At 39.9% G+C, this 11234-nt stretch overlaps 1 protein-coding gene across 1 annotated transcript in view; it reads left to right on the top strand.

The window, feature by feature from the left end:
- Window positions 1–1163: 1163 nt before the first annotated feature.
- LOC110530042 (potassium channel subfamily T member 2) overlaps window positions 1164–11234 on the top strand; it is a 62550-nt gene continuing 52479 nt past the window's right edge. The window contains exons 1-9 of the mRNA XM_090181880.1: window positions 1164–1781; window positions 1990–2069; window positions 2312–2411; window positions 4952–4996; window positions 5571–5619; window positions 5802–5861; window positions 6271–6345; window positions 6796–6879; window positions 7132–7226. Coding sequence (XP_090038006.1) covers window positions 1687–1781; window positions 1990–2069; window positions 2312–2411; window positions 4952–4996; window positions 5571–5619; window positions 5802–5861; window positions 6271–6345; window positions 6796–6879; window positions 7132–7226 — 683 coding nt within the window. The 5' untranslated portion in view covers window positions 1164–1686. The remainder of the gene's footprint in view (window positions 1782–1989; window positions 2070–2311; window positions 2412–4951; window positions 4997–5570; window positions 5620–5801; window positions 5862–6270; window positions 6346–6795; window positions 6880–7131; window positions 7227–11234) is intronic.

The following is an 11234-nucleotide window of genomic DNA, read 5'->3' as shown; positions in this document are numbered from 1 at the left end:
CCTGTAAATTCTTGAATGCCATAAAGCGCCTGAATCGGCTCTTTCCGTTCACCATACTTCAAATTACCATTAGGGCCTTTTAATTTTTCTTGGCCGCATTTCCTTCCAGTTCTCTGCTGCCAATGACTGGAACGAATTGCAAAAATCACTGAAGCTGGACACTCATATCTCCCTCACTAACCTTAAGCACCAGCTGTCATATCTCTGCGCCTGTACATAGCCCATCTGTAAATAGCCCATCTGTAAATAGCCCATCCAACTACCTCATCCCCATACTGTTTTTTTCTTCTCCTTTGCACCCCAGTATCTCTACTTGAACATTCATCTTCTGCACGACTATCATCTCCAGTGTTTAATTGCTAAATTGTAATTATGTCACCACTATGGCCTATTTATTGCCTAACCTCCCTTAGTTTCTCTCATTTGCACACACTGTATATGGACTTTTTTTCCTATTGTGTTATTTGGGGCGGCAGGGTAGCCTACTGTTTAGAGCGTTGGACTAGTAACCGAAAATTTCCTAGTTCAAATCACCGAGCTGACAAGGTACAAATCTGTTGTTCTGCCCCTGAACAGGCAGTTAACCTACTTTTCCTAGTCCCTCATTGAAAATAAGAATTTGTTCTTAAATGACTTGCCTAGTTAAATAAAGGTAAAATATATTGACTGTATGTTTGTTTATTCCATGTGTATTTATTCCAACTCTGTTTGTGTCGCTTTGCTTTATCTTGGCCAGGTCGCAGTTGTAAATGAGAACTTGTTCTCAACTAGCCTACCTGGTTAAATAAAGGTAAAATAAAAATATGGGCAAAATATGGAAAAGTGGGAAACAAAAAGCGGCTGCTCGGCCGTGTAACAGTTCTTGTGCTGATGTTGCTTTCAGAGGCAGTTTGGAACTCAGTGAGTTTTGCAAGATGAGGACAGGAGAGTGTAACGAGCTACGCGCTTCAGCACTTGGCAGTCCTGTGGGTTTGTATGGCCTACAACTTTGCGGCTGAGCCGTTGTTGCTCCTGGACGTTTCCACTTCACAATAACAGCCCTTACAATTGACCGGGCAGCTCTAGCATGGCCAAAATTTGACGAACTCACTTGTCAGAAAAGTGGTATCCTATGACGGTGCCACGTTGAAAGTCACTGAGCTCTTCAGTAAGGCCATTGTCCTGCCAATATTTGTCTATGGCGATTGCATGGCTGTGTGCTCAATTTTATACACCTGTCAGCAATGGGTGTGGCTGAAATAGCCAAATCTACTACTTTGAAGGGATATCCACATACTTTTTTATATATAGTGTATATTCACATCATCATTATTAGCTTAATCATTATCACCAATAAACCGACGACTCCAATGACTGAGATGTGCGCTTTGGATGATGCTTGCAGTGAGATGACACATGCACAACGTCTCAAGAGCATAATGATGCTCTTGGGTGTCTAGTCGCAGACATGCACTCAAGGATGCTCAACAATGGGACGACTTTGAATAATTAGCCTATATAGCTGCTTCCTTGTTTTCCAAATAATTAAACCATATTTTTGTGATGGATGCAGTCTTTTCGAGAGCTTGGAATAAGGATGCACGACTGAGTGCAACAATTGATTTGAAACATTGTTATAAAAGTGTAAATTTTTAGATCTGGATTGAGCTTTTGTTTCAACTGATGTAGCTACAGCTAAGGAGAACTATGGTTGATTTGGAGAGCGAAGTACCCCGTCTTCCCCCGAGGTATAAATTCAGGGACTTACTCCTCGGGGACCAGAATTTACTAAATGATGACAGGTAGGTTGAGTTTGTTTGACATGTTAGCTTCAATTTAAAAAAATGTGTTTTAAATCATGTGGTTTAACATTGTTGTATATTATTTAAGAGTTTGCACCTGTGGAATCCTTGCACTTAACATCCAGCCTTACCCATGTGAAAATGCTTAGTAAATATGGCATTATTCATTTTATTTATAGAAACTAATTATATTACTCTTTTTTTTAAGGGTGCAAGTTGAATTTTATGCCAATGAAAGTACTTTCAAAGAGACACTTAAACTGTTCTTCATCAAAAACCAAAGATCAAGTAAGTCATGTTTTTTAACTGTGTAGTCACAGTTGAACTACACTATGCTGTTACTATCCATCTAATAAATATTTTTTGTACTTTGTTTTAAAGACATAGTAAAAATACACCTGTTGCATCGGTAACAAATAGCAAACTGTTGAACCAGTATCAAAGGGGCCCGGAGATGTTCCTGGTCAGGTCACATGGTGAGGAAGTACTGACCCTTGGTATGACATATAACCTCTGTCTTTGTCTCCCAGGCCTGAGAATACAAGTGTTTGACTTCTCCCTAAAGGTCCTGAGCTGTATCTTATACATGTGTCGCGTATTGACAGATGACCCATCCAAAGGACATGGCTGGTAAGGATAGTAATTTAATGTCTCGTAGGTACAGGTAGATACCACCTGGTCTTCACTGAATTGTCACAGAAATGTTGCATTTTTATGACTACAATTTGACAACAGCCTCTAACGATGGCCCTCAAGGTATAGTAATTCTCAGAGAAGAAACCAGGGATAATTAGTAGAGAATGTGGACTATTAGCTATTTCCATGCCATGGAAAATGTCTTACTAACCAGGTTTCCATCCAGCCATTTCATGCGGATGAATTACCTGTTGCATGAAAAAAAATCGCAATCGGGCTAATGGAAACAGAAAATGCCGGTTCACCTTTATAATGTCGACAGAGAATTAGTTCATTCGACATGGTGGGATCTGTTTGTGTGGGTATAATGAATTACGCAAGTACAAATACAGTAGGAATACAATGTCAGGTATTTTGTTTATTTATACAACTGAATGTGTTATCACTGTGCATCATCGACTAGCAGAACCAAAGGACCTGGATTGCAGTTGAGATTACATTAAAATACATGGTGCAAGTGATCAGTGGCGTTCGAGGTTCTGCTCAGATTATTATAGCAATTGTGGAAATCTCCACAGACCTGTGACAACCTATGCATGCTATCTTGAACATGATTACATAAAAACAATTAATAGTTACAGTAACCTCAATGTGGCCATGTATGTGTTAAACATTTTTAAGGGTAAATGTTACATTAGTTTGTAAGATAACCTTAACTTTAGGCTATTTGCTGTATTACAGAGGTCATACTGAATTGTGTTCGGTTGGCAACGCAATGCAACCAAATATCCACATTTAAAGGTGTTGTATCCACAGCTTGAATAGTTCCATCTGAGCCACTGGCATAATCCCATTCTTTAAAGTGGTGAATTCAGCATATAATTTGTTAACTTGTTGCCAAGTTAATAGGCTATGCATTGTATTTCAAAAGAGATATTGAATTGTGTTTAGCTGTCAATGCAACCAAATATAAACATTTAAAGGGGATTTATATTCTGCTTGGATAGTTACATCTGTGCCACTGACTTGGCTTTAATTCAATTTTTTCTACAAATTAATAATTGATATGCTGGATTCATGTTGGAAACGCAAGGCCAATTGTATTGTATATTTTCTGATGAATTCTGGGATGAAATTAAACAATAGCCGTTGATGACTATATAGGCCTAAATAGCATCATTGATTTATGAGGGATAAAGTATGGTTACATTTCATTTGTTCTTAAATCTACCCTTCGGAATGATTTCAATAGCAACAGGGAATCTATTTAGTTTTTACATGGCGATCTCTCAACAATCATTCTCACAGTAGCTCATCGGTAATAGTCAGTGACAAATATCTTACATAGCTAAGAAGGGCTGAACTTGGTTAAAATCCTGGATAGGAGACCAAATGGTAGGTGTAGATAGATCAACTCTCCAGTAGGACGTTCTGTCCGGTGTATTTTTTTTCTTTCTGATAGTGGATATAATGTTGAAGATCTGACATTGTTTTAAAGGTACAAACTTGACATATTTCATACAAGGTTTGTCTATGTTGAAATTTGGTTATAATGATGATGTCATCCTGTGGCTGAAATGTCACCATCAAAACAACAGTTTACATTGATTACTTTTTTCAAATCCAATGTATTCTCCACTTAGATTCCATGCCACAATATGTTGACAAATGATGTTGAACCAATGTTGATTCAACCAGTTTGTGCCCAATGGGATCAGTAGAGTTGAAGATTCTATGGAAACCCATTTAACTTGCACTTTTTACTCGGTACATGGGAATTTAACCACAGTTATTTTTATGTGCACTATGTCATCATGCACAGCCTTTTATCCGCAATAAGTCAGTTTGATGGAAACGCATTTCTGGTGGGGAAATGTCCGTATTGTTTTATGCAGATTTGATTAATATTCACATGAAAATCTGTCGCCAATTGTAGGGAAACCTAGCTAACGACAATGATTTTAATACTTTCATTTCTATGCCTGGAAACAGAGGAAGTGAATGCACTGAACATGTACGGAATCATTCAATTCACTGTCTATCATTATTTCTAGACACTAGCTCAGTGTTTCACAACTCCAGTCAAAACAGCAGTAAAAATGTAAAAAACTGAAACACATTTTTGTGATTCATGTCTGGGACTACGACAAAAATGTGTTTCAGTTACATTTTTTTCATACATTTGTAAAAATGTCTAAAAACCTGTTTTCACTTTGTCATTATTGGGTTTTGTGTGTAGATTGATTAAGAAAAAATAGAATTGAATCAATTTTACAACAAGGTTGTGTACGTAACAAAACGTGGGAAAGGGGAAGGGGTCTGAATACTTTCCAAGTGCACTGTATATCAGTACACTCGTAACAACCAAAGCATTAAGAAACTTCTATTAGATCAAATAAGTCTCATGTATCAAAATAGCAATACAGTCAGTTTCCTTGCCGTTGTCCTTGTTTTGAAATGACTGTAGAATTTCATTTTCTTCAATATTATTGTACAAGGTGCATGTTAAATATTTTGACATTTTTTCTCTACAGCTGGGGGTGCCCCAATCAAACATACATCTTTTTAAAGATTGACTGGTGAGTGTTTACTCTCTCTACTCTTATCTAATAGTGTTAAATAAAACAGAAGCATATCCAGACCTAATAATATCAATATTACCCGGTAACAATGCATCGAGACACACACTCACTTAGAGAGGAAACATAGCAGAACAACGTGGTTCTGACCAAAATATCGGCCGCCATTTTCCCAACAATTCTACATGTTGAATTGGCACAAACAGGTGGTTGCTAGAACACACCACGATGACTGCAAGCAATAGGACAGCCATCCACTGCTTTAAGCTGTTCGTCTTGTCAGATGTTTGTAGTGGTTTCATGTCTCAACATTGTCCTACACCAGTGTCCCTAAATCCACTCTCATACTAGGGTACCATCCTGAACAGAAACATTGTCCTACTTAGTCTAAGTTTGGGAAAACTCCTGGACAATATATTGTTTTCAGGGACTCTTTAATCCAACATCAAGCACAACCAATGAGTTATTCTCTACACACCACTGATGGCTAGTTATTCTCTGGACATGATTCAAATCTCTCTCTTTCATCTCAATCTCCAGGTGTAAACTAACACACAGCTTTTTCCCCCGCCAGGTCTCCCATAATGTGGGTCGAACGAAGTCTTCTAATATGGCCGTTACAGGTGAAATTTCTGCCAACAAATTTCCTTCATAATTTATCCAATTGTAGTTGTTTGCTAACTACTGTATACATGGGCACTATGCGGTTACTGCTGTTTGTCGTTTATTTTCTCAGTCAACCTGCTTCTCAGTAATTTTTTTATGAGCCTCGATGAAAACAAAGAGTCTTCTATTTCTTCAACAGGTGTCTGTGGCAGTTATCTGTCTTTTTGAAACTGTTCTATTGACTTACCTGAGTTACAAGGTAAGTACCATCCCACTCCATAGGGTGTCACTCAGTCTAAGGAAACATTCATTGTAATGTCCACTCTACAGTCATGTCAATATGTATATCTATATACAAAGTCAATAGATTGTGAAACAGATTACTGTGATTAAAAAAAAAAAATGTAACCTTTATTTAACTAGGCAAGTCAGTTTTAAGAACAAATTCTTATTTACAATGACAGCCTACTGGGGAACAGTGCCTTGTTCAGGGGCAGAATGACAGATTTTTACCTTGTCAGCTCGGGGATTCGATCTGGCAACCTTTTGGTTACTGGCCCAACACTCTAACCATTAGGCCCCAAAAGGAAGCAGCGGATAAACCCCCAAAAGGGCTAAAAGAGATACAAAGAAAGAAGAAACATGACTGCTCTCTACTTTGTCCTCAGGGCAACATTTGGGAGCAGATCATTCGGTTGACGTTTATCCTGGAGATGGTGAACACAGTGCCTTTCCTGCTCACCGTAAGAGTTAACACACTCTAACAGGGCCTAGGATCAGATTTTCCATTTAAATAATAATTAAGAGGGGGGTGACCTGATCCTAGATCAGCACTCCCACTCTGAGACGTGAATATGGGCCCTGGACTCTAGCAAAACACAATGCTATGGCAGGGCTATTATGGTCTCATCCCATAGTCACAGCTAATGAGGAACACGGCTGAATTATACATTGTATGTGGTTTTAACTGGGATTTTAAGATGTTTTAAGTTACATCATATACTGTACGTACCTACAAACTCCTAGTAGTATATTTAGTCTCAGAGAGTATCATGACCAGAGTCTTCCCAGGTAACACAACTACATTGCTGAAACATTGTGATAACCTATCTCTTTGTATCTGGCAACATTGTCAGGAATGTTTTGGGCTTCTATAGATGGGATAGCCTACAACAATCTCTGTGCTCTTTCAGGTCATGTGGCTCCCTCTGCGGAACCTTTTCATCCCAGTGTTCCTGAACTGCTGGTTGGCCAAGCATGCCTTGGAGAATATGATTGTGAGTGTTAACCTGCCTCAACTCCGATACGGCTGAATCAGCATGTCGCGATAGTGCTGCTGCCTCTGGACCACACATTACATCTGGAGGCAGTGGTTCGATCCCTGGTCCTGCCACTGCTCTATCCCTCTGTTCTGTCTCCCCATCTCAACTATGTGTGCCTACCTTATTCAGCAATGAAACATTAAAAAACATCCTTTACAAAAATAGAGGTAAGAGGTTTACCAACTATCCGTAACCTCTCCCCCCTAGAATGACCTGCATCGTGCCATACAGCGAACACAGTCTGCCATCTTCAACCAGGTGCTCATCCTCATCTCCACCCTCTTCTGCCTCATATTCACTTGGTGAGTGTGTGGGTGCGTGCGTGAATGTGTGTGCACTGGTAGATTGCAGTCTGCAACCCAAACATGGGCACTTCGAAAACCAATTTTAAATTAAGCAAACAATTCGTTTCAGAAACGACGATAAACAACAACAACAAAAAGATGTTGGCACTTAGACTGAGAGGACATGCTAAATTGCTAACTCAATAAGTGGATGGAGGAGGCAAAGCACCCTGCTTTGGACCATCTCTCCCTCTCCCACATCCAATAGGATCTTACGGGGTCAGCCCAGATTGAATTGCTGGCCATTATCTGTGGTTTTCCACCTCAGAGCTTCAGGCACTTACAGTCATTTGCCACTAATGCACCACGTCTGACATCATATTTCTGGGTTACCAAGTGTACAGCTCTGGGACCTATTTTCTCCAGTGCACTCTGTGTAAATGGCATTACAAGGTCAATTACCTCGGAACAATTCCCTCAATATCTGGCTTCCTGTTGACTGCCACAAGACCATTAATGTAATGTGTGCGATGCCACAAAAGCAAGGTAGTGGCAGCAATTACTACTAGATCCTGGAAAATGTATTTTTTAGGAAAGTTGAAGGCACATATTCCAAAGAACCAACCCTGCACTCAACAGACAGTATTTCACTGTGTTTATTCACATTGCCTAGAACATTAAATATTCCACTGGGCACAGATGTCAATTCAATGTCTATCCACATTGGTTCAGCGTAAGTTTGCTGAAATTACGTTTAAAAACGTTGACTGAGTTAGTGTGCCTTGTTTTTAAGGTATAATGCTAGCACGATGTTGCCGTTGCTTTTTGTGATGGTAATAGAATGTCACAATACTGAATTGGTTTGTTATTGGTCAATAGACAGCTAGTCAGTAGACAGTTAGTCGAATGACCAGATGGAAGTGAAATGGAAGGACAGTGATTAGCTATGTTATCTAAGGTAGGGGTCCCCAATCTAGGGGCAACATTTTGTGTAGGAGCGTGGGACCTTCCTTGATTTGAGGGATAAAAAAAAATATATATATATTTTTTACAATTTGCAAATGTTTATACCTAAAACACTCATCTGCTATGCTTTAGGCTAGAAACAAGTGGTAAAATGCCCGAGGACGACTCGACTCTGATGCACATGGGAATATCTTTGGTTTGTCTCTATGGCATTCAGAAGCTGAGCTACAACCTAAAGTTGAGATGTCAAACTAATTGGACTTTGCTTGGGAAGTAATCTTATACAATGTGTGAATCTGTCACTATGATTTGATCTTTCCAATGTCATCCCATATGAAAAAAACTGTCATATGTAGCACATTTGCATCTTTGGTCAAATGCATGTAATGCCTTAAAACGTATTCTGAGGGCTTTATTAGTCATGAATGTGTCTGTTTATGATGGACGTGTTTTTATTTCTGCTTGCATTTTGTATTTACAGTACCTTCGGAAAGTTTTCAGACCCCTTGACTTTTTCCACATTTTGTTACATTACAGCCTTATTCTAAAATAGATTCAATAAAAAACAATTCCTCAGCAATCTATACACAATACCCCACAATGAGTGAAGTGAAAACAGGTTCAGACATTTTTGCACATTTATTAAAAATAAACAGAAATACCTTATTTACATAAGTATTCAGACCCTTTGCTATGAGACTCGAAATTGAGCTCAAGTGCATTCTGTTTCCATTGCTCATCCTTGAGATGTTTCTACAACTTGATCGGAGTCCACCTGTGGTAAATTCAACTGATTGGACATGATTTGGAAAGGCACACACCTGTCTATATAAGGTCCCACAGTTGACAGTGCATGTCAGAGCAAAAAAACGAAGCCATGAGGTCGAAGGAATTGTCCTTGAATCTCTGAGACAGGATTGTGTCGAGGAACAGATCTGGGGAAAGGTACCAACAAATGTCTGCTGCATTGAAGGTCCCCAAGAACACAGTGGCCTCCATCATTCTTAAATGCAAAAAGTCCAACAGGACAATGACCCTAAGAACACAGCCAAGACAATGCTGGAGTGGCTTCAGGATAAGTCTTTGAATGTCCTTGAGTCCATGCACTGTGTCATGGAAATTCAGTACTGAGAGAGACTTTCTTCAAACAACCATCTTTATTTAATAGTGATTAATTATTGCAATAATGAGTCTGGTCCTCCCCACACCCTTGAGTGTTGGACAGACTAACCTAATCTTTACACAAATGCAGAGTACTATATATAGCGGACACTACCAATGCTCAATCATGGTTGGTTCAACCCGCCTCTTGCAGACCAAGTGGCATCATAAGCCACTCTGGGTTCATCCTGTCATTATCTGCACGTGGGTTGTTGTCTTAACCCCACCCTCGCTTAGTTTCCCAGATGCAAGGATGATTTTGAGACAACGAGGGATTGTTCTACTCCTAAGCTTTCTCTAGTAAAACACATTCTTGTCTATGCGATGCAGTCTTTAACTCATTTGTAATCTCAAGTCATCTCCAGTGACCATACTGTACGCCAAAATTAGCTGCAGGGAACGAGAGTGGAGCCCATGAAAACACAGACACTAGTAGGACAGAAATCTCTTACTATTAGTTAAATATGAATTGTTAACCATTAATATCAAATGGATCAGTTAAATACAGTTGAAGTCGGAAGTTTACATACACTTAGGTTGGAGTCATTAAAACTTGTTTTTCAACCACTCCACACATTTTTTGTTAACAAACTATAGTTTTGGCAAGTCGGTTAGGACATCTACTTTGTGCATGACACAAGTAATTTTCCAACAATTGTTTACAGACAGATTATTTCACTTACAATTCACTGTACCACAATTCAAGTGGGTCAGAAGTTTACATACATTAAGTTGACTGTGCCTTTAAACAGCTTGGAAAATTCCAGAAAATGATGTCATGGCTTTAGAAGCTTCTAATAGGCTAATTGACATAATGTTAGTCAATTGGAGGTTTACCTGTGGATGGATTTCAAGGCCTACCTTCAAACTCAGTGATTCTTTGCTTCACATCATGGGAAAATCAAAAGAAATCAACCAAGACCTCAGAAAAAAAAATTGTAGACCTCCACTAGTCTGGTTCATCCTTGGGAGCAATTTCCAAATGCCTGAAGGCACCACGTTCATCTGTACAAACAATTGTACACAAGTATAAACACCATGGGACCACGCAGCTGTCATACCGCTCAGAAAGGAGATGCGTTCTGTCTCTGAGAGATGAACGTACTTTGGTGTGAAAAGTGCAAATCAATCCCAGAACAACAGCAAAGGCCCTTGTGAAGATGCTGGTACAGGTACAAAAGTATCTATATCCACAGTAAAAACGAGTCCTATATCGAAATAACCTGAAAGGCCGCTCAGCAAGGAAGAAGCCACTGCTCCAAAACCGCCATAAAAAAGCCAGACTACAGTTTGCAACTGTAGAAATGTCCTCTGATCTGATGAAACAGAAATATAACTGTTTGGCCATAATGACCATTGTTATGTTTGGAGGAAGAAGTGGGAGACTTGCAAGCCGGAGAACACCATCCCAGCTGTGAAGCAAGGGGGTGGCAGCATCATGTTGTTGGGGTGGTTTGCTGCAGGAGGACTTCACAAAATAGATGGCATCATGAGGAGGTCAAATTATGTGGATATATTGAAGCAAGACATCAGTCAGGAAGTTAAAGCTTGGTCGCAAATGGGTCTTGCAAATGAACAATGACCCCAAGCATACTTCAAAAGTTGTGGCAAAATGGCTTAAAAAGTCAAGGTATTGGAGTGGCCTTCACAAAGCCCTGACCTCAATCTTAAATGTGGGCAGAATGTTCCAGTATGGAACGAACGGAGTACGCCGGGGACCCCTCGGTGTTCAGAGGGGGCGGAGGAACCTCCCGCACCTCAGACTCCTGGAGCGGGCCAGCCACCACCGGCCTGAGGAGAGACACATGGAACAAGGGGTTTATTGCCCCACAAACCGCGGACCCAGCTTCCAACAGGGCAGGCGGAGGTGCAGGTTTCGGGTCGAGAGCCAGACCCGGC

This window comes from Oncorhynchus mykiss, chromosome 8, assembly GCF_057628025.1.
Source record: "Oncorhynchus mykiss isolate SJ-2025 chromosome 8, ASM5762802v1, whole genome shotgun sequence".
In the NCBI taxonomy this organism is placed as follows: Eukaryota; Metazoa; Chordata; class Actinopteri; order Salmoniformes; family Salmonidae; genus Oncorhynchus; species Oncorhynchus mykiss.
The sequence above is the reverse complement of the archived record's forward strand: the minus strand, read 5'-3'. Positions and strand labels throughout refer to the sequence as shown.